Source organism: Acanthisitta chloris, unplaced genomic scaffold, assembly GCF_000695815.1.
Source record: "Acanthisitta chloris isolate BGI_N310 unplaced genomic scaffold, ASM69581v1 scaffold10889, whole genome shotgun sequence".
NCBI classification, from domain to species: domain Eukaryota; kingdom Metazoa; phylum Chordata; class Aves; order Passeriformes; family Acanthisittidae; genus Acanthisitta; species Acanthisitta chloris.
Window position 1 is genome coordinate 9,852 of NW_008691750.1, and position 24,193 is coordinate 34,044.

Below are 24,193 nucleotides of genomic sequence, written 5' to 3' on the forward strand. Positions count from 1 at the left end.
TTTAGTTGGCATGGCTTAAGTCATGGGCAAAAGCTCATTTAACAAAGATCCTACTGGTTAATTTTTATAAAAGCTGCTTGTTTGCTTTTGTTTTTCTTCAGTGGCAACCCCTGCAGATACTCTCTATGGAGACTAGAGGTCACAGTATGCTGTTTTGACCTTTGCAGAAATCTATGGGAAGCAGCATCCATGGGACCAATAGCAGTCCAGAACTTGTTCTTACTCTCTGGAGAGAGCTCAGCATGTTGAGACTTGCTTCCTCAGGCTACTCATTGGTGTGTGCAATGGTGGCTGATTAACAGGCTGATTGGCTGAAGGGATTTTGTTAATGCTTTGGAGACACTAAGAAGTGACTGTGTTAGACACACAGATAAGCTGAATAGCATGTTGGTAAATAGAGAACGTATAATCTTTGAGTGGCAGCTAGAAAATCCTCCCTTTAAAGGAGCCAAATCCTAGTGGAAGAGTTATTCGAGAGTAACAAGGTCAGCTGTAAGGCCTGATGATGTCTGCTGTGTGCCCCATAAAACAGTACACAATGTAGTCTGAGTGTCCAGTATCTCCAGCTAGGTTCTTTTAGTTGTTGGAAAAATCTAAGAGAGCATTTTAGTTTGCGTCTTCTCATGCAAAATATATGTTCTCTTAGCTCCTCTGTAGAGTAAAATAATGCAAGTACTGGAACAGTTTCCTCTTTGGGAAAGTGATTCACTGTCAGCCTAATACTACTAGTCTGTTGGAATTCTTTGTCCCTGTATAGCGAGTTATTTTCTTTTTATTTCATTTATTTATTTTTCCACTTCCTGAGATGTCTTTGTAAATCTTTCCAGTTGTGATATCTACAAATTATAAATTTAAAACTCATCCATTACTGCGAAGTTACTCAGTCTTTTTTCTGTGTGAGTGGAGAGTCCACTGTATTTCTTCAGTACTGTATGAGAATACCCTTGAAGCATCTTAGCTCCTAAGTTTTCACATTTGAGCTGTAACAGGTTTTACAGCCATTGAGAGAATCTGAACAGTAAATTTTAAGTCACGTAACATACCTGTTTTCATGCCACTCACTTGCACTTGCACTCACTAAACCATCTCTTTTCATAAATGGGTGCACAGCAGTCTGTGCTGTGTTAGTCACGAGAATGCTTAGTTTTTGTGCACTTGAAATCAAGTAGTAAGAGCCTTCTGCCTCTTAACATTACTGGTGCCCTTATACTTAGGTGAATACACCAAACAGAAAATGCCTCTTCTGAAGAAAAGAGTTCCTGTCAAATGAACCATGTTATGGCTCAGAATGTTCACTAAATGCTTTTTTTGGCTGCCTGAAGTTGCTTCTCACTGCATATTTGATTTTTTTTCATTGTCTGCAAATAAGGACTCACATAAATCCTGAATTCTGGCACCACCCAGTACACAATTAACTGTGTGTACACAACCTGTTTGGCAGTGCTTTGACGGAGTCCTCAGTAAAGCCCAGAGACTCCTATGCTTGGTTAGACTCTTGGGCTCTCTTTTGTCTTTTTTTTTGTCTTTTTTTTTTTTTTTTTTTTTTTTTTTTTTTTTTTTTTTTTTTTTTTTTTTTTTTTTTTTTTTTTTTTTTTTTTTTTTTTTTTTTTTTTTTTTTTTTTTTTTTTTTTTTTTTTTTTTTTTTTTTTTTTTTTTTTTTTTTTTTTTTTTTTTTTTTTTTTTTTTTTTTTTTTTTTTTTTTTTTTTTTTTTTTTTTTTTTTTTTTTTTTTTTTTTTTTTTTTTTTTTTTTTTTTTTTTTTTTTTTTTTTTTTTTTTTTTTTTTTTTTTTTTTTTTTTTTTTTTTTTTTTTTTTTTTTTTTTTTTTTTTTTTTTTTTTTTTTTTTTTTTTTTTTTTTTTTTTTTTTTTTTTTTTTTTTTTTTTTTTTTTTTTTTTTTTTTTTTTTTTTTTTTTTTTTTTTTTTTTTTTTTTTTTTTTTTTTTTTTTTTTTTTTTTTTTTTTTTTTTTTTTTTTTTTTTTTTTTTTTTTTTTTTTTTTTTTTTTTTTTTTTTTTTTTTTTTTTTTTTTTTTTTTTTTTTTTTTTTTTTTTTTTTTTTTTTTTTTTTTTTTTTTTTTTTTTTTTTTTTTTTTTTTTTTTTTTTTTTTTTTTTTTTTTTTTTTTTTTTTTTTTTTTTTTTTTTTTTTTTTTTTTTTTTTTTTTTTTTTTTTTTTTTTTTTTTTTTTTTTTTTTTTTTTTTTTTTTTTTTTTTTTTTTTTTTTTTTTTTTTTTTTTTTTTTTTTTTTTTTTTTTTTTTTTTTTTTTTTTTTTTTTTTTTTTTTTTTTTTTTTTTCTAATGTTAGTTTGTTTGGGGGTTTTTTTTTTACTACTGTTTATGTTTCTTTGAGTGTCCTACATACATTTTCAGTTACAAAGCTGCTTGGAACACAAATTTCTGGAGATTTGGCAAATATAATCAGCAATGGCATTTGCATTTTGCCAGAAGGAGTTTCTTTACCAGTCACAGAAACAATTTGAAGTTAATCGTTATTTACGTCATATCTGGGCACCTATATTGCAACTTAATTAGCTTAAAACAAGCCACTGCAATATAGTTGCTCAAATATATGTAATACGGGACCACCTGTTCTGTTTCTGATTTGTGGAATCCCAAAGCACTTGGTTTATGTTGCTACTGAATCCTCTCTTAATAGCAACAAATATTACTTGACTGTCCTAGATTCAACTCTGCCCCATAATTTGATCAGCACTGGTCAGCAAAAGGAATTCACAGGCTTCATCAGCATTACTTGGCTGATCTTTATTCACCATGGCTTGTTAACAGCAGCGTCTACTAAGCAGATACAGAAAATAGGTATAGTTGGTGTAGACTGGAAGATGTATTTCAGCACTGTTACAGCATCACTGCAAACAGGTCTTTCTGCACCTGGCAGTTTTCAGCAGTAGAAATCCTCTGTTCACAGCCAAGTTGTCAGTTCCATAGTACAGTCGTTGCCAAGCATGCTGAGTCTAGACCACAGGTAATGTGAAATTTGAGGATTACTTAGTCAGAAGTTGTTAGACCATTTGGGACTAAGCTAGGCTCTGAAACTTGCCTGTTTTGAAATGTCATTAATGTGGTTATTCTAAGTAGCTAATAGCAGCATTCTGTACTGCCTTTAGCACAGAGCTTTTCATCATAGCTCTGCACTGAGAGAGACTAGGCTATTGAGTTAGAGAAATGATGCTTGAAGGATCTTTTTTTGGTTGTAAGAAAGAAAATTAATTTCCATGTATAGGTAGTTTGTTAAATTAAATGCTCGGGTCTGAATTGCATAATTGATGTGTGCAGCACTCTGTGGTAAAATGTGGCACTCACTTCAGTTACCATGTATGCCTTGTGGATTGCAGTGGTAAGTCTGATCTTCACTGACATGTTTTTCTTGATCCCAGTAGTGTTATCTTCAGTTACTGTTAGCCTTTTCATGATGCTCTCAAATATAAATTTGCTGATAAATGCAACTGAAGTCTTATCATTGTAGTAGCAGCACTCAGTTTTGTGTATGATCATCAGTGATTGCTGTACTGTACCCAGGGTCTTGTGTGATCCTTTGCCCTCTCTCTAGTGGCATGCAGTGCTAGGCTCTTTACTACTACTTCAGTTTCAGATTGATTTATTTCTGATTGAATGTCCTCTTCTGTTAGCAGGGCATGAAAAGAGTCTGCTCATCAATTTCCTAAATCTACTTTCTCCATCAAAAGCTTATCCTTGTTTTTATGAAGTTCCTTCTTGACTATTAACCTCTTCTTCCTTTTTTTTTAAAAATCTGTCACTTTTCCTACTTTCTACCATTTCAGAAGGATACCGATACCGGATTATTATATTCTTTTTTTTTTTTGATACAATAGTGTTTAACCGCAGTGACCTCTGATGTAGTATGCATACGCTTTGTCTGATATAGTAATTCCAAAGAGCAAACACTAGTCGGATTTCCATACTACTTATGCCAAAATCTCTGAAATATGCAATGTGAATGTTTGTAACAGCAGTACGAACACTTAAGATTTGGTACAGTTTCTGGGGAAAAACCACACTCAGGCTTTCTCAGGATGTAGAATGTTTCTAGGTTCATTACAATTCTAGTGCAAAATTTCCTTTATTGTGGAGAAAATACTGTGATTGCCTGTGACACCTCCTTCTGTAACTATAGGCAAAGCTTCTTGCAGTCCCTTCTAGTGATTCCCGTGGCAGAGAAGAAATCTTCTTGATTCTTCCCTTCACCAATTGTTGAGGAACATAGAATGAATGTGTTAGCGTTAAATCTTCAGCACCTTGACATACTTTATGGATTTTAACTGAACAAAGTCACTTCTAGAGTTGTAGCACATTTGCATAGTAATTGGAGTGGGCCAAGGTTATTGAGAAATTTTGTTGCTCCCTTGCATATTAATCCCCCAATATACATTCCTGTAGCTCACAGTGATAGCACTGTGACTGAATGTTTAGTATATCAATTATTGACCTGTAATCATCTCTGCTCTCAAGCCAGACATATCTTGTTTTAATGTTTGTCCAAGGATTTATCTTCCCTTTTTTGAAAAAGCAAACAGATTCAATGTCACGTTTAACGGCTTCAGAAAATTTAATTTCACTGTGCAGCTTTGTTTTTCACTTCCTGTCTCTTGTATATTGCCTCCATCTGCACATGGGTTTAGTCAGTGTTTGCCTCCTAATGTAAGAAATAGTGTAACTTTGATAAGGCCTTTAATCTAGGCCTTTGGTGGCCTGTTTCCTAGTACGACCAGAGACTTGCTGAGTGAGCTATGGCAAGCTGCTCTGCTCTCTGTTTTACTTGACTGCATAGGGGGATGAGTGCTCATCATCAGCATGAGATATTCAGCCAGATTCAGCTGCAGGACTTCTGGGAAAAGTGAAACTTAAGTGGTTCTTTCAGTTAAGAGCAGTTGTGTGTTTTTATTTGCCATACCAAGGCTGCAAATTGTCTTAGCAAGTCTTGCCTGGACTAGCTGCATGTTGGAATATTTTTATACTTTTTTCCTTAAATGATCTCTAAGCAGTTCAGAGCTGAAAGGTGTTACGTGCTTGGCTGTGAAACATAACCTTTTCAATGTCTTCCTCTTTCCCCTTCTAATACAGGGCTGTCTGATTTTGAGTGATGAACTGAATCATGCATCACTAGTGCTTGGAGCAAGACTGTCAGGAGCAACTATTCGAATCTTTAAGCACAACAGTAAGTATCAGATGGTGGACTCTGCCTTTCTGCAGATGCTATAGATCAGATACAATCTCTTCTAAGAGCTGGAAATTCAATTTCATGCACGGAAATCAATTGCTGGTTCCCTGAAAGGTCAGAAGATGGCTGCTGCTGAGAATTTAATCATCCTGAATCAGATATTTTTTGATATGTTCAGCCTCAACTAATAACACTTTTATCCTGAAGCTGTTCTGGCTTACATTGTCTGCATATGAAGAGGAACACACTACCCTTCAGCAAGTCTAGGGGCACTGGTGTTTTAGCATGGCTTCTTGTTACTTGGATATCTCAGCATATTCAGCCTATTCTAAGAGTCACATAATAATGCAATCTTGGAGGGGTGTAGGTTACAATTTGGGGGATAAGAAGGTTTAATTTTAGAACCAGATGCTGATATGATCCTACAGTAACAAAAACTCATGAATGCAGGTGTCCTAGCTAAACTAGACATTTGTGAATTCAACAATAAAGGAATTTATGGGATGTGAAGCATAGATTAAATTCAGTAAGTTTTTTTGCTTTATGTATTTGTTTCCAAAATACACAGATTTTTGTACTTTTCTAGTTTCATCTTCTTCCTAAAGGGGCTTTTATAATAATTTTTAGATTGAACATACCCAGAGTTTCCTTCTCTTACTCTCAATGAAAGAGGTACCTTGTTGTCCTTGACTAGTAAAGCCACTACCTTCATTCTTCAGCTACTCCTAATACTCTTTTTAGTGTCAGTCTCTGAGACCATGATGACTCTTGCTGTCTTTGAAGTGTGAAGTGGTGACAGCAAAGCTTGGGTGACTGCAATTATTTTTCTTTCCTTGTCCTACTTGATAGTTGATTCTCTGCTGTGCTTGCTGTTTCTTTTGTGTTCTCTCTTGTTCTCTATCACTGCAATGTTTTTCTTTACCAAAATATAGAGCTTATTGTAACGTGGTAATTTTTATTTTTTAATTCTTCATAAATCTTGATTGCTGAGCAAGATCACGAAAGGTTTGCATTCAGCTTCTGTGTTTGTGTAGACATATTTCTGAGCATTGCATCCAGATTCAGAATTTCAGAGAACACTGGTGATACAGTTCTGGTTCTGAGAAGGACTTAGGAGCTCTGCTGTGGTGAAGAATAGATGATCTGTGGGAATGGGATACAAACTAGCAGTGGTGTGATTGGGGGAAAATTCTAGAAGCATTGTAGATGGTGGGGTTCTGTGAAAGAGAATGGAATGGCAGATTAGAATCAGAAGGCAAAATGCAGACAGTGGTCTTGGCCTGTCAAAATGATGTTCAGTTCATATTTCTTCATTCTCAGGCCTACTCGTGTTATTCTGTATGCTGCCTTAGTTAACTTCATTTTCCTAAGATATTAATGGCTTCATTCATGTTCTGCTTTTTAGAAATTACAGGGGAAAATTGAAAAATCCTCCTTAAAATCCTTGTTCCATGTTATTTTTTTCCTGCCTCATTCTGCAGTTTGTCCGTTTTATTAAGGTCAGACCTAGTGCCCAATCTTTCCCTTTTTCTTGGGAGATCAAAGCAGAAGTTTATTTTCCATTGTTCTGCCTAACTGGGCTAAACTTGTCTTTTCTTCATTGAGTGATTTGTTGCAGACAGGGACTGCACTGCTGATTCCATGGTTGACTTTTCTGAACGCTAGCTGTCTTTTAATGGTCTACTAACTGACCTACTTTGCTGTATAATTTCTAGTCTACTTCTAGTTCACAAGCTGCTCTCGCTGCTACAACTACCCTGGTCTACTAGTTCTCTTTTCATGATTAATTGTGCTCTTTTCCTTGCCCTGGTGTTTATGTCTGTCTCTTGCTCAGCACTTTGGCTTTTATGTTTTGATGAATCCTATCTCCACTGCTTTCCTCGGAGGTGTTTTTTTCAGGACTGATTTCACATGCATTTGCTCACATTAGTTAGGTCTCTTAGGATCATGTCAAGCATTCATAGCCAAAGCTGGTCAGATTGCAGAGGACATTGCCACTAACAGTTTCATCCTTCTAGTTTCTGATACTCTGAACACTGTCCTCTCTCCTACACTGGTGGTTCTTTTTCCTTACTTTCTTTTTTTGGTTTAGTAGCTTCTTGTTCTATACCACCAGTCCTTTCAGTTTTAAACAAAGGAATTATAAAGTACAGTTGCCTCCCTTCTTGTCATGCACTTTGGTCTATCTTATCTTTAGCTGATTATCCTGGAATTTGCTTGTTCTATTTTGAATTATTTCTATCCACAAGGACATGCTTACTACCGAAATTGCTTTCTCTCTTCACCAAATGAGATACCTTCCTTTTATCTTTTTTCTTTTTTTTCTCCCTTCTCTGTTTGTGCCTAATGCTCTAACTTGTGCTTTTAGTTTAGGATGATGAAATTTCTCCTTGGAATTCATGCGGTCACCCATTCCCTTTAATCTCATCCGTGGGCCTGCAGCTAGACAAAGCCTGTGCTTATTGACTTATGTATGGTCTGCCCTCCATACTGGAGCAATTTGTGCGTTTCTGGAGTATTGCTGTCTTTTTAGTCATGTCAAAGCTCAAGCTAGTAGCTGTTTTGGTACCATTTAACAGTAATTTCTGGTGCAGATATGCAAAGCCTGGAGAAGCTGCTCAAAGATGCTATTGTGCATGGGCAACCTCGTACACGGAGGCCCTGGAAAAAAATTCTTATCTTGGTGGAAGGAATATACAGGTACAAACTATTCTTTATGTTCCTAAGACCCTCCACATGAGATCTAGATGCTTAGCGTTTGGGTTTCTTTGCCAAATCAAACTATGAATATTGTCAACTTCATAGTTATTTCATTAATCTCATCTGCGAATTAAGTTATGCTGTGTATGTGTCACATCCTGGGCTTTCTGTTGCTAGAACTGAAGCTGCACCTGGTGTTATCACAATGCTTCCCACATCCTGATTAGATTGTAGAAATTTAATTAATCAAAACTGGTGGCATTTACATCAGAGCTGAGGTCTTAAATTGCTTGTCCATTCCATTTTTTCGGTGCTCACTAGATGATGCTAGTGTGAATGGAGTTGTGCAAATTGAGTATTTTTGCGGAGTCTGAGTAGGAGCATGTAGTAGGCATAGCTGTGTTAGGCATTTAAATCATAGTGACTTTCAGCACAAAATGGGGAGTTTTGGAGTGCTACCAATGAGAGCCTAGTCAGTTCTTAAAAACAACAGGTAAGTAGATGTCAGATCAGAATACTGACATTAGGGTGGAAGTAAAATTGAGAGAATTCATTTATAAAATAGTCAATGAACATATTCCTATGCCCTAACTTGCTTAACTTTGCTGCTGTTGTTTACTCTGCGTGTCAGCATCCCTGAGTTGTTGAACAGGTAGAAAATAGAGATCTGGGCCCCAGATGCAAGGAGGAAAGGTGTATCTGCAGAACATGGTGTGTCTGGCAAATTTTATGTGCTCATATTACTGAATGAGTGAAGAAATGAAAGCTTAGTGACCTTAGGCTCTATAAGGTGGTCCCAACCACTAAATCAACTTACACTGAATTTTTGTTTCTCAACAGTATGGAGGGATCCATAGTCCGTTTGCCTGAAGTGATTGCCCTGAAGAAGAAGTACAAATCCTATCTGTACCTTGATGAAGCTCACAGTATAGGCGCCCTGGGTCCCAGTGGCCGGGGCGTTGTGGAGTATTTTGGACTCAATCCTGAAGATGTGGATGTTATGATGGGAACATTCACCAAAAGCTTTGGAGCTGCAGGAGGATACATTGGGGGCAAGAAGGTAAAAAAATGGGAATCTCATGGTTGTTTCAGGCAGGTGGTGTCGTCCTTCATTAAGCATTTAAAAATTAATCTATTTCTCAAGTACCCACATTGTCCATTTGTTTCAGAATTTTGCATACTGTCTAATACAGTGAAAGTCTGTGCAGTGCAGAAGAGTCTAGTGAACTGCCTCATAATTTAGTTCTCCCATGGTCAGTGAGGATTTCAGTTTGCAGAATGTGCAGTAGTGATGTAATATCTTTCTAGGAAGTGCTAGGAGCCAGGAATCAGGCATTTCATGATGGTACTTTGAATGAGACTTGCAGGAAAATGCCAAAAGCTGAAGTTTTTCAGCCTGTTTAGAAGAAAATCCCCTTCTTAGGTTAGTCTGGTAGAATTGGTTCCCCTTGGACACCAACAGTTTGCTTTCTAAAAGACGTTTCTTCCCTTTTGGTATTTCGGTGGGTTGGTTTTTTGTTTGTTTGTTTTGGGGTTTTGTTTGTTCATGGTTGTTTGGGTTTTTTGTTTATTTGTTTGTGGGTTTGGGGGTTTTGGTTTTTTTTTTGCTGCTTTCTTCTCTTGTAAAGTATGGCTAGAAAGTGTTGCCCTTGCCAAACCTCTAATTCTCAGAGGGATGGTGTAGACAATTCCCTGTGTCACCTTTCTCATGTCCTGAAATATATCTCACAGATTAGGCTTCTAAACTTCATTTGAGAGTAAAATTCTACCATTTTCCTACCAGGCCAATAATTTTTTATATATTAATGGTGATAATTGCTTCCACTCATCCAAATGGAGATGGGAAATAGAGATATTCCTCTTTGGGAGTTTACTACAGTTAGATTAAAATTACTCTGACATCCTTCCCAGAAGAAAGCACCATATAAATCTTGTTCTGGAGGTAGTGGGATTAACTCCATGGCATAAGTCCTTTGCCAACTGTGTTTTGGCTACTGTATGAGGGATTGCTTCAGAGGTAAGAGGTCTTAAATCTTCTTACCTAGTTTATTTCAAAGTCCCTTTACAACTTCCTTTCATTTAACTCTGACCCTAGGCAGACAGCAACAGAACACTTCCGTGTAGTTTTGTAATACATTCCCAGCTTGTGGTATCTACAGGCTCATCATGATTCCTTTTATGGTAGCAGAAGACAGAATCTGTCCTGGCATTCATACTGGTGCTTATAATATTTTGCTGTGGTGGTCTGGGTATGTTAGTGTGGTTTTGTTGCAGTTAACAAGCAGCCTGGATCTGAGGTGTGCGGGTCCTTCATTTCTCTATGACCTGCTTTCGCCCTCTAACAAAAATAGCACGTGTGTTTAACTGGGAAGTGAAGGAAGATTAGGCTAAGATTCTTGCACTCTTAAATTACACCTACTGCTTTATTTATATTGTGCTGATAAATAAGAGAAGATTTTGTGACCTATTCCCTTGTTTGGTGACTTTTGTGGGGAAACAAGTATATTGAGCATGATACATGAGCACCTGTGGATCCTCCTTCCTCCTATTTCGTTTGTGTTATACTCCCACTATTATAATAAACACTTTTGAAAGGCAGCCTGGGCACAGCTTGAGTAATGCAAACACCTTGTTGCAATCCACTGCTGGTGGTCTTAGCTAGCAAACAAGTCTGTTGTAGGTGTTTGTCTCTGCTCAAAGCACATTCTTGCCCTGTGACATTATGGATTGCCGTGTCCCTGCTGTTCACTTTTCTACTGTTTATTTCTTGTATTGTTAAAATCAATCCTTGAGATACTTGTTCTCTTCCAGGGCATTCTGAAAGAGGTTTCTTTCAGTGCCCTTGTTTTATTGTGATTAAGACATGACAATGAAGCATTTCTCTCAGTGCTGGGAAGGCAATGTGTGATGCCTCTTGTGTTTTGCTAGGAGCTGATTGATTACCTCAGGACATACTCTCACAGTGCTGTGTATGCAACATCAATGTCACCTCCTGTTGTGGAGCAAATCATCACCTCTGTGAAGTGCATTATGGGTGAAGATGGTACAACTGTTGGTGAGTCTTTCTATCAGTAAGCATGTAGAAAAGGGGAAGGCAAACAGCCTCTATCACTTTGACAGATAACTCATTCAGTGGACACATGCATAATTATCTACTAGTACATGTAGGGTTGGAATTTCAGGAGCAATAAACCAGTTTACTATCCCACTTGGCAGATCAGCCCAATAACAGCTTAAAGAGTTTTCAGCTAGAGGTAAGTCATCTTATCTAAGACACAGTATTGTCTTGTACTGATTTTTGTTCCATGTCTAGCTATTTTAGCCTCCTTCCTTTTGTTTCCTGTTGTCTGTCTGTTATTTGCCCCACTTTAAATATTGCTTTCAGAGTATTTTACTGTGTATCTTTTACAGTCTTGTGTGCTGGTTAATGCAGGGGCAATGCTTTCCATTTTCATCTGTAATAGAATTTGATGTTTGCCTCTCAGTTAAAGTTAATACAGGACTGTTTCTGAAATGCCTTTTTTTTTTTTTTGTTTTTTACTCGAGCTAGAGGCAGTTTTCAAGATCAGTGGACTTAATAATGCACCAGGAAAAGAAATTCGGCAGATTTTCTTTATTGTTTTAGTTTTCCTGTTTCATTATGAAAGTAAAAAAGGGAAAATTTGTACTAGTTTCTGTGTATTCAATGTCATAACCACAAATTCTCGTGTCTCATTTGCCTAGTGAGTAGCAGCTTCCTTCAGATAGAGCATAAAGTTAATAGCTTGCACTTGTGATGTTCAAGCTGCCTTGAAACTGAAATGGCACAGCACTTTGCATGTAGGATACTTTCCCTTCTTCACAGGTAATTAAAAAGTTGTGAGCAGCTCATACAGAATGACCGTGTTGTTTGCTGAGGATCTGTCAGTGTCGTTCAGTCTGGAGCCCCTTAGAACTCAAACTGCAGTATGTATATAGAGTTCTGGAGTTTGAGGCATCTGGCCACGAGGTGGTGGTGGTGGTGCATGCTGAAGAGCTGAATTTACTTTTGAACATAGCTCATCTGGCTGACTAACCTGTCAGATAACCCTTAACGTGGAGAAGCTCGCTGGAGAAATGACTTGGGAATTTTTCTGTTATAGTGGGTTTCATCTGGTTTGCTTACATTATCCGAGAACAGAGTTAAGTGCCAGCAATTGGTGGTTGCTCAGTAGAGGCATCATCGAGGCAAACTCAGCCAGGCAGCAGCCTGTGTCTGTGCTGTCACTGAGTGCTTCCAAGTGGTCCATGTGAGATACCTGTACCAGCCAAGAGTTGTCCTGGGTTGTCCCCTGCTTTCGAGTACAGGTATCAGCCAAGCTTAAACTACATGTAAAGTTGTCTTGCTGTTTTCTTGAAAGTGACCATCAGCTAGCTCTTTATAGCTGATGATTTGCCAACAATTTGTGGTCTGCTTAGGCGTTGCTTGTTTTGGGTTTCTTCCAGTATCTGTTCTGCTTAATGAAGCTGGAAGCAAGGAATGTGTAACTGATTTCTGTTTGCAGTATTTAAGCTCAGGCATTTTTGCCTCTTAGACTGGTGTGGTATTTGTTCAAGCCAGGAGAATGGAAGTAACTTCCACTCCAGACTGTTCTCCTGCCATAATGCCAGCAAAATCCTTCTGAGCTGAAAGGCAAACCAGATCAGGAACCACTATGGAAAAAATATAAACTCAAAAGACCTTTTTTTTGTTCTCATGTTGCTTAAAATGCATGCTGGGCTACATCCTGCTAATTTGGTGTTTTGAGTACCAGAATTCCTAGCCATTCTTTCTATGGAGAAAATAAATGATTTAGGTGTTTGAAAGATGCCATTTCCAAGAAGTCCATCCAATTTCTATAGAAACTGTAGCTTTTTTCTTAAGTGACAGGTAGAACAGCTGGATAGCCAAAACCCTGACCCCTCACAGGATTTCTGAGTCTTGCGAAAGTGTTAATGGCCTTTTAAGCATCTAAGTCAGCCTTCAGCTGAGATAAACACTTCATAGGATGATGATTCCTGCATGAAAGTGCTTCTCTGTTCATTTTCTGTAAAGTGCTGTTTCCTGGTCATGCATTTTTTTAATTGCATTAAGGCTTTAGAGGTAATATTACTTTGTAGACATTTTGTGTGCATGGAGTTGGCAAAAGTTCAATTGGGTGAACTGAGCAGCTGCTCAGTGATAGCATGACAAAGTTTTTTTCTTTAAGGACTTTGGCTGAAAAACTTCTGTTTGCATTCTCTGGAATTATGAGTGGGGCTCTGGAGGACCTCTGCCTACAGCTGGTTTGACTGAGTAAATGAGGGGTAAATGGGTGCTGGTGTAGTAGTTGTTAACTGTGGAAGTGGAGAAATAGTGTTAAACTGGGGCACTGGTAAGCACTTCTGAATTGTCTGCGTGTTGCACAGATTTAATTTAAATTAGTCATGCTGAACTAATGGATAAAGGAAACTGAGATAGGGCAATGGTTTTACAAGCACACAGGAGTTGAAGCTAGAATCAGAGCAGTACATGGCTAGCTCCCAACCTCATGCTTTGGGCCACAACTATATCTTTTAATGACTTCAAGAATGCTTTCTTGAAAAGAGCCTTTGCAGCTTCTTTGTCTGCTTCTGGTTGCCACACACTATTTGTGAAAGCTACTGTCCTCCATGGCATCAAACCTTTGTGGAAAAATGGTGATGTCAGATCGAGATCGTCTGTAGCTGAGGAATAAGTAGAAGGAAACAATTAGGTTTTGAGTATGAAAGGGTTTTTTTGTATATCATTCGTAAGAATAAGTTAATTCTCTTGGGCTATTTCTAAATCTAATGAAGAAAAGGCTCTAAACTTACAATATAAAATGTTGTAGTTACTAAAACTTCACATAAAAAAAAGTAAATGTCTCCTTTCAGATCTTTCCAGCAAGCTGCCAGTGACTAAATAGGATATTAGTAGGAGGCAGCACAGACAAATTGCAGATGCTATGAAAAGCTGAATGGCTGCTTACAGAGAACATAAGATGGATGACATGCAAATGTGCTGCCTGAATTGGCACAGTAGTGTCTTGGGTATTGATTTCTATTCAAACTAATCTGTTAATTCTTTGTCATGTTTATGCATGTAAGTGACGAGCAAGCTCAATCGCCCTGAAGACAGTTACAGGAATAAAATTATTTATGAATATATTACTTCTTTATCCAGACTGCAGTAAACTCTGGGTTGTTGGTAATGGTGTTCCCAATACTGCTTCTGAAAGTCCCCTACATTATCAGCTCAGTGCTCTATGTCCATCTTATTTTACTTTGCATATTACTTGTCTTGCACTGTAATGGGCTAGAAGACCATCATGTGGTCTTTAACAAAACATACTTGATCTGTGATCGCTTTGAGAATTTCTTCAAAGGAACAGTCACCCTCAGGAGTGTTGAACATCTTGAGTACATAGACTCTTCAGAGAACTCTGGTGACGATGTACATGGGTATCTCATATATCATCACATTTAGCTTTGATACAAGGCTTTTATGGTAGAGCAAGGTGAGCAGGAGAGAGAGAGAAGGCTTCTTTCTGCAAAAACAAACTTTTGGAGCTGGCTTCTGATTCAGAGTCACTATGGTTGAAAACTTTAACGGGCAAGTGTTGCAGATGCTTGTCAGCAGTTCAGTGAATGCTGCTCTAGCTTTCTGTTCAGCCACAAAGATGAATGAACTTCAGATACTTTAGTAGATAAAGGGGCTTTTTAAACAATGATAATAAAAAGACACAATAAGCAGACTTCTCAGGGTCATAGTATACACAAAGATGACAAATTGGTTCTTGGAATGGAGTTCTGGAAAGCTATAGTGTAGAGCCACTCGATTCTTGCTGTTCATGTGGTGTTTGAGTTATTTAAATTGACTGTAGGGAAAAAAAAATCATGGTAAATGAGATGCTGTTGGGATTTATGATGTTAAGTACTTAACCTGTCTTGGTGAATTTTTCAGCATCAGTGGTTTGATTTAAGTTGAAAGATGGATTTTTTGCCATTGCAGTCTCACTAGGATGGGGAATCCTGCTGACTCCTCTCTTTTATTTGCATAAGAACCAGTGATATATTGTGTACAACTGGAGTTCTGTTAGCACTGTTGCTGTTCAGGACCCAGCCTGTTTGTTGTCCTCATCAGGGCATTGCTGAGGGCAACTGGAAGAAAAATCAAGTAACCCAGCTGGGATGCAGGCAAATCAAAACATGTGAGATGAAGCCGGCATAGGGATTGGTTAGCCACCTTCAGAGATGAAACTTAGTTTGCTCTCCTGAGTATTAAAAACTGAAGATGAGCCTTAAATCCAGGTGTCTTAAGTTTGAACTAAAGCTGACAGTGTTAAGAGAGCTGACAGTTAAGAGAGGTGTACCACTTCCTTCCATGGACATTAACTCAATAATAGCAATTATACGTGTTGACATTTATAACAAGTTCACTGTCTCTCATCTTGGTGTTAGGAGGCAAATATCCCACACCTAATCACAGTGCCATACATAGCACGTATAGGGTAACTTGTGGATAGACCTTGGCCAAGGTGAAACTAAAAGTTTGAATGAATGTTTTCTTGAGCACTGCATAGAAATGAAGGATCATTATCTGACATAGCTCAGTGGAGATAGCAGTTGCACAGGCCATCCCAGCTGCTCCACTACTGGAAATGAATAACTGACCTCTGAAGGCTAGTCAGTCAGCAGCACACAGTCAGATTGGTATTTGTCCCAGCACCTCAGTTGTGAAGAGCTAGTAATTGATTTCATCTCAATTGAAAAAGAAAGTTAACATTTCTAGTCTTGCCACTGCTATATGCAACAACAGTGAGTTAAATCAGAGAAGGTAGTTAAACCAATTATAACCAAAAGGAATCAGAACATCCAGCTGTCTTGGCAGAGAATTGAGCATAACTGAGCTGTGGAGAGGACTGCTATGCTGTTAATACGCACAGGGAGAAGCATGCTGGAAAAAACAACTAAGCCTGGTCTGCTTAAATTCTGGAGAAGAAAAGACTGCAATTAGTATTTTAACCTCCATGTGGTTATTCAGGCTCTCAAGTGAAGATATGACCTCAGTAGTTCAGTGAGCTGCCTAATCAGTTCTTCAAGTTGGACATTTTGTACCATTACCTTTTTCTTTCAAAGACAAGCTTAAGCAGTAATGAAGGAATAGCCCATGTTTCATAACCTGGAATTGTATTTTAAGAAGCTTATAGTATATTTATGAATGAAGTCTGTAGCTTGCCATTGTTAGCTATAGATCCACAAATGGAAGCAGTGGCTGCTGTTGTACATAAAGGGAGAAATAAATACTCCTTGTGCTGGCTGAGGTTGAAAACATTCAATTAGCATTAAAATCGGTTCATTTGAATTTCCTCCAATAATGCATTTGTTAATGAGGTGTTAAATTATCACCTTGGGAACCTGGGGACCAGTCAAAACTAATTTGAGCAAAGTGAAAACTTTTTTTTTTTGCTGCCCTTGAGAATCTCAAGCTGAGCTGGGAAACTGTTGGAAAAACAAATACTCTGGGGGTCATAAAGAGAGTTTCCTGCTTCTCTCCAGGGGTCTAACAGTTTTAAACATCACTCTCTGTATTTGTGCTTCCAGCTGAGGATATTTTAAATCCAGCTTGTTGCTGCACCCCTACCTCCCTCCCACAGAGCATGACAAGCCTCCAGAAAAATTGCTTTAACCTGGGCTGGGCACTAGAAATCTTTGATGTTTTTGAAGAGTGTTTACAGACATCAACAGAGCTGTACGCTTTGTGTTGTACATTGGAATGTGAGAATTCTTCAGTGCCTCTTCTTTTGGACTTTAATCAGCATTGTGGTGTTTGTGCAAGAGCTTATAAACCTTAATAACCGTATGCCTGCTTTGTTCTCGTAACATTCTGGTTCTCTGTTTCTGTTCAGGTGTGAGATGTCATCTTATGTCTTCCTAGCCCAAACACTGTCATAGCACAAATACAAGTAGGAATGTGACTTTGTTGAAGGAATTTAATTTTTCTTCATTTCTTACACTACATTTGATTTAAAATGTGTGGCTCACTTTTTACTCTCAATAGCACGAGGTGCCACATCTCTGCAGAATGCTGGTGTGCTGCTCATACAGGGAAAGGAGACAATACTGGCAAGCAAGTCACCAGTGTAGGTTGTTAGCAACAGTGTGACTAAAATGCTTGCAAGGCAGTAACATTAAGGTAAAGCATTTGAACAGGAGTAATCACAAATGAGGGATGTGCACTCTGCCTTTGGGTTAGTGTGAAATGGAATTCCTGGTATGGGACATGATTTACTAGAGCAGAGTTTTCTCAGAACACCTGAATGACCCACACAAGCACCATTTCATATCATCAGTCCTGGCAACTGCAGCAATTTTCTACATAGAAAAATTAGTACTAGTATTACAATGATGTCTGCAGTATACAGACTTCTGTGAAGAGTATGTGGTATAAATATTTCTGTCTTCTTTGGAAAGAAGCAATAGTCCGTACCTGAAGCCCTTTCTGTGGGCTGTGTGTGGGTGTTTTAGGCTATGTGGGACTTGCAGGCCAGTTGACCTACTGTCCCAATCTACTTTAGAGGGTTCTGATGTAAAATATGGTTGGCACCAGGTCAAGTCATGCCATTTCACATCAGTGCAGTTGACCTACCACAAATTCCCAAACATACACAATCTTGATAATCTACAGTGTGTACTTTTGTCCTACAAGTGTGCAGATGTTTGCTAATAAACTTCCTTAGATACTACAGATTTAATCTTTGAAGGAAGAAACTGTCTGAAAAACCTGCATGCTAACTAACATGTTTTAGACCAGAGGAGAGATTTGAGATTACTTTAAATAAGATTGAACAGACTCTCTTGCAGTCAAACTTGAATAGTGGGGTTTAGTTCAAGACAAATTGGCTTGTCAAGGACAGGATAAATCAACCTGTAGAGCTTCTTTCTGCCAAGAGTAAGCTTCTGTTAATGCTCAGGTTATTGCCTAATTGTTACATAGTGGAAAAGCTGTGGTTACAAGACTGCCTACATGGGGGGAAATGTATTACAGACTATGCATGCTTCTCAAGTTCATGTTGGCGAGCAGCTCCTAAGATTTCTTAACTGTTTGTCCATAGATATTGGGATTGCAAAAAAATCCAAACAACAACCAACTCAAAGAAACCCGAAAAAAACAGTTGTGAAGCTTTTGAAGACTTTCAGGCTTGCCTTTGAGCTGGTCAGCTTAATATTGTATTATTTAAGTGTGTTGGCAAACTCAGGTCCTAAACAGGCAACTCATTTGTCCTACAACTAGCATCTCTGGAGCTAAGTACTCTGTGCAAATAGATGTGTTACTCTTACAGAATAAGTGTCTGTACTGAGAGCTGGAAGCAGAATGTTTAGTAGGGTTATAGCTGTATTCCTGACAAGTAGCTTTTTGTTCAGAACCTGGCATTGTAGAGGCAATTGTGGGTTTCATATGCATAGCTTTGATCTTTCCAGGATCCTTGGAAAACAGAGCTGTGCAGGAAAAACAAGTCTGTAAATGTCACAGGAGACACAAGGCCTTCAGGGTTTGGGCCTTTTCAGGCACAAAGCCTACTCTTCCACCTCACTGCAGTTCCAGGTGGCAGGATACCAGGAGTGGCTTGCCAAATACAACTTACTAACATGGGAAAGCTCAACACCCTTCCTGTTGAAATTAATGCCGAGCTTTAGGGTAATTCTGAGAGCACACTGCAGAAGGACAAGCATGGCCACTCTAACAGATGTACAGGGATATGTGGGCAGCTCTGATTGGTGACAAATTTGCAGGCTATAACTTTTATCATGAGATGAACTTCTTGGCTTTAAGCGCCTTTGATGTCAAAGGAGAAACTTGAGATATTGTACAGGACCTCTTAAGGGAATGGATCAAGGGCTTCACAAAAAGATGTATGAAGACTGTGTTCTGTGAAGGTGCTGCCTTCTCAGTGACTTCACATGTAAGCTTCCTACTGGAAAAAAAGCAAACAAAACCAAACCAACTCCTTAGGAGTGGAAGTTCCTAATTCTCTAGGGACATTAGTAAAGCAGACCTGCACACTTGCAAACATCCTGTCTCTCCCACTGCCCCTTGTGCTAAGTGAAATCTGTAGCAATATTACAGTGGGAGGTGTATCAAAGTCATGCTGAGGGACAAAAAGACCTTTGGAAAATATTGTGCTCCATTCCATAAGGTCCGATTTAGTACCACTGATGAAAAGTAGGTATTGAGGACTCTTCACTTTCCTTATCCCTTCAGGCGTTCTTCTACCAAGAGACTTGGCAGAACATGTTCTGTCTGCCAGGCTTTCTTCTGGATTTTCAGACTTTCTTTCATAAAGATTAAATACTTCTCATAGTACCCTACAGTATCAGTTACTGATCAGAGCTTACTTCTGTGTCAGATCTCATTATTATCTCAAGCTCATGGCGCCTGTTTCATAGTGCTCCTAGAGAAATTTTTTATACAGCAGTTTTCTGTTCAGTTTGACCAGAAGATGGTACTCCGGTGTTTATGGCCATATCCCAAAGGGATTTACCAAAGAGCACAACAGTCATACATATCCCACCCCTCAGCCTTGTTCCCTATCCAGGTAAGAGAATGGATACCCTAGCTCTTTATCTCTTTAGATGAAGCTGATTATCAGCTATTTCTAAGCAAAACTGTACACTTTACAGCTGGCTGGTATATCTTTTCCACTGAATGATGAGCTTTGCTGTGCTAGAACTTGAGCATTAGTCTAACTGCCTTAGGAACAATGCTGTTAGAAGCTTTTATGGTGTTGACATGGAGTGTGACCAGTCAACTGACTTGCTGAATCCTGTTTTTTGCACTTAAAGGATTCCCATCTGATTTTATGGTTAAGAGCTGCTATGGTTCAGTGGCTAACACAGCTGTAGGGAATGAGGGTGAAAACTGTTGCTAGTCATCTGCAGTTAATTTGCACTGTTTCTTATGGCTACCTCATTGCCTGTGATTTATGTGACATACAAATCCCTCTGTTTGACTGAACTGGCTTTGAGCTGCAGAAGAATAGATTAAGGCCTATGGATGTTGTAAAACTTTGTGCTTCTATGCTAGTTTGATGTGAAATTTGAAAAACAGTGCAGTAAAAAAATAGTCTAATTTTTATGACCAGGTAACAAGAAATCCACAGGGAAGTTAGTATATTAAAGATCAGTCAGCACAGCTACTCAATATCTTCTCTAAAGTTGAGTACTTGGATATCTTGTCTAGTCTATAGATTGCAGCAAATGCTCTTTAGAAATGTACCTGGTGTCAAGATAAACATACTGACAGACTAAATTCTTAATTCTTTTCCAGATTTTGTTTTTGTGAGGTGTTTCCTATTAACACCGGGTGTTCAGTGACAACAGGGATATTTTGGGGGGATTTTTTTTTTTTTTTCTTATTTTTGTTTTTTTTGTAGTGGGATTTTCTTCATCAGGAAGGAGGAGTTAGTAGCTTGTAGCCTGTTCATTCTGTATATTGTGCCCCAATAACTTGGTTGAGTCCACAGATTTTGGTACCTAGTTAACTTAGACATTTTAGTACCAAGGAAAACCTTTGGAAGGTGCTATGTAGATAGAAAATTAGCCCCGTGCAAGGGTTTGTCTTGTCTTCAGGCGAGTTCTTTTTGTCATGAAGTGAAGGATTTGCATGACAGTGTCTTCATGGAAGCTCTGTAGATACCTGGTAAACAAGGAGAATTACACTGTGTTCTGGGAAGTAGGTATGTAGGATCAAGGGGTTTTGATAGTTCTGTTGTAATGGTGTTTATTGGAATGGTGGGAGAAACTGCTGCCCCTCAAGCACAGTCTTGGATCCATGGCATGGTGTTCATAAGATAGCCTAAGTTTTGGTTTTGATGTGTTCAGTGGGATTAAAGGGTTGTTTGAAGGCTCATATGAGGGACTTTGGGAATAGTTTTCATAGCGAGATTTTTCCTAACACAGGTTGTAAATGTTCAATGACTTCCCTTCAGATTTGAGGGTAGTCTAACATGTGGCCACAAGGGCTATAGAATCCATACACTTTTGTTTTTCTATAGTAGTAATGTATTGTGGAGTGTTTCAAGTGCCTTTTCTTGAAAGTGCTGTCTGTACAGGTCACACCTATTAAACTTCAGCATTGTGCTTTTTCTTGGAAAGGCTGGTGTGCACTACAGCTGTTTTATATTCTGGGAAAAGAAACATGTTTTTTTACACTACTACTTGTGGTCTATATATGTAGAGAACATTATGCCATAAAACATAGGGTGAATTGCAGCCTAACAGCAGCAGCATGGCAGAACTTGTGCTAATGATATGTAACAGTTCAATAGATGTTTTTTATTATTTGTTTTATGTCTTTTGAGTGGACAAGTTCAGAAGAGGTTTTGTGCTGCCACTGTAAATGAACTCTGGAGATGGAAGAAGTACTTGCAATGCTACCATTTCTGTTCTCACACTTGAACTAAAGCTGAATTCCTCTTCGACACTGATCATATCCTTCCATTTTTTACTATAGCTGTCTTAAAATGTGGAAGTGGGCTGATCTGCTGTTCTCGTTGTACATGTTCAGCTAGAGGTAATAATCTATCTGGTTCTGTGAGGTTTTTTAAGGTCTGTATATTTTACAATTATAGTAATACTAGCTGAAACTAGGTGACTGCTACATTACGTGTAACATCTCCTACTGAAATGTGTGATAAGACCTTCATCACATATTTTTATATGTATTTTTAATAGTCATTCATATCCTCCATGATCTTCTCTTCTACTACAAAGGCAAAAGAGCATTTCTTTACCCTCTTGTGTTGCTGTTTAAAATCCCAAAGAAGACTTAGCTTTGACACTGACTTCCATTGTAAGAGAACAGTCTGTACAAAACAGATGGAAAATATAGTTCACACTCTTTGTTGCTATGTTGTAAAGCTACTGAACTGTCTCCATGGAAGTAGATTATAAACATCCTTAATATAATATGCTTTGTCAAAGCTTGCACATTCCTTAGTGTCTAAAGAAATGTGGTGTTTGTATGTGTTCCTGATGTTTTTGCTCTCTGTGGCTTCCATCTGCCATAAAGGCCTGCCAACCTATTTGTACTGTACAAAGGTTTGTGTCTGTTTCCTTTTGTCTCTTCTTCACTGATGCTTTCTCTCATTCTTGAGATTTTTAAGAGCAAAGAAGTGTTTTTAAAATTTCAATGTCCATGGTATCATAATAAAAAGAAAATAGAGGTTTTAAATGCTTGTTTTTCTCAACAATTCCATTAACTTTGCAACTTAAGTTTTACTGAGACTAGATAAAGGTTGTGATTTTTTTTCATGTTTTTGCCTTTTTGGTGGAAGTGCCATAACGAGTTCACAGGAATAGTCTGACCAGCACACTTTTTCCTCTTTCTTCCCAGCTGGACACAAGAATAGCTGTCAAACAGGTTATGTACAGCTGTCTCTGCAATTATTATGAATGTTATTGTGATGACTGCAGATTTGTGGTAATACAAAATCTGTATGAGTTAATGTGTAAGTAGTGTTAATACAATCCCACAAACCCTAGTGATTGATAGGTAGAGTTAGAGAATACATGTACCCAGGCAACACCACTTAATTTCCTCAATTTGGAGGGTTAGCCCTGATTGTGCTCTTTAAAATTACTACTTGATCTGAACCAATGCTTTGTACGTTGAACTTCAGAATAAAGGTAGCAGTAAATCATAATTGTTAGGATGCAGTGAATTTCAGCCACACGACAGCAGTGTAACCAGATAGAGTGAGCAAGGTATAAACAAACATGAACAGCTATCCTGAATTACATTTCAGAAATGGCTTTCTGGATTGCCAGGATGGGAATTGTTGCAGGCTGTACTGCTGTTCTTCAGCAGATCCTTCACCTACTGTCAGAGTGAAGTTGAGCTGGTAGTGTGCTTTTGTTCTCACTTTCTCTCACAGTAGTTACTTGGTCCTGTCTGTTTAACTGTTCTATTTACCTGTCATACTCTAGAGAGAACTTAAGCTGCTTTCAGTAGAAATTCAACCTCTGGGAAAGTTCTTTGTGGAAAAATACTGTGGTGGCTTGTGGGGTTGGAGTTATGGAACCATGAGCCTAGTCTCTCACTGCAGCATTGTTATACAGGGCTTGGAACATATGAGGGTAAATGAGTGTAATGTGACCATGAAATGGAATTGTTGTTCCTGTGCAGTCCTTTGCATAGGATATATTTCTGTGTTTGGTCTTACTTATTTTTAGATACACAGACACATGCTCTCACTTTTTTGTTCTTATTTTTAATGGTAGAGTTCATGGATAATGTTTATCAGCTACCAGACCAGGCATCATCTTGAGTTCTACTTTAAATGAAAAGGGCTGGTGTGTTGCTGACACCTTTCACTGGAGGCAGTGTTTTGGTTTGGTTTTTTTCATTGTTGTCTTGGACAAGACCCATTCCTTATCAGATGTCAAATCCTCCTACTTCAGTCTAGGTGGATTTCCTTTGAAGAGTCACACTAAACACAAATGGAGAACGTGGGATATTCTGGTGTTTGTTGTGTGAACTTGAGAAATAGTTGCTATTTCCAGTGTCTGACTTGAATCTTGTATACCTTTGAGTTAGTACTGGGGGAAAAAATTTAAAAGCAAACTGCCAGATACATGTAATTCTAGTATTTATTAAGGATTCTGATGGTACCAGCAACTGGCAAAAGCTGCTTTCTGTAATACAGAGCACATTTTGAGTATGCAGAGAAATGGCAAGAGACTGTTATGACTTCTCTTCTCTTGAAAATAAGTTTTTGAAATAAATTGCAAGTTGGCATTATGTTTGAGGGCATGGTTCTCTTTTATATGGATAACTCAAGTAGATTATTTATGCAATGTGGATCTACCATTTTATAATGTCTGTATCTTTAAAATCAAGGGACTGCTGGCAATAAGCAATGGGAGCAGTTCCTTTTAGTTTGTATGCCATCTTGCATAAGATAAAAGCCTGTGTAAATGTTAGTGAGAATTGTGGTTGGGTTTGGGGCCTATTTTTTTGAGGGACTGAGGTTTTTTCATGGGTTTTTTTGGTTTATTTGTTTTTCCCCGATGCTGACTGATTAGAAATTGAGTTTAAAAAAAAAAAAGAATGCTTGCATCATGATAGTTTTTGCATGTTAGGCTTAAAACACTGATATGCAAAGTCTGTTTCGCAGCAGACCTTGAACACTGTCTATAACCACAGGGTTTCTGGCAGCTCAGGTGTTTTCAGGTTTTGAGGGCAGAACCAGTCGAGCAGTGCTTTTGCAGAAACAGACCTAGAGGGATGTATGTCCTGCTGA

At 38.1% G+C, this 24,193-nt stretch overlaps 1 protein-coding gene across 1 annotated transcript in view; it reads left to right on the forward strand.

The window, feature by feature from the left end:
- The window catches only part of SPTLC2 (serine palmitoyltransferase, long chain base subunit 2), a 56,772-nt gene that overhangs the window by 8,805 nt on the left and 23,774 nt on the right, over nucleotides 1–24,193 (forward strand). The window contains exons 4-9 of the mRNA XM_009082328.1: nucleotides 1–4; nucleotides 4,855–4,868; nucleotides 5,096–5,189; nucleotides 7,787–7,892; nucleotides 8,733–8,952; nucleotides 10,821–10,947. The exon at nucleotides 1–4 is cut by the window's left edge and continues 113 nt beyond it. Coding sequence (XP_009080576.1) covers nucleotides 1–4; nucleotides 4,855–4,868; nucleotides 5,096–5,189; nucleotides 7,787–7,892; nucleotides 8,733–8,952; nucleotides 10,821–10,947 — 565 coding nt within the window. The remainder of the gene's footprint in view (nucleotides 5–4,854; nucleotides 4,869–5,095; nucleotides 5,190–7,786; nucleotides 7,893–8,732; nucleotides 8,953–10,820; nucleotides 10,948–24,193) is intronic.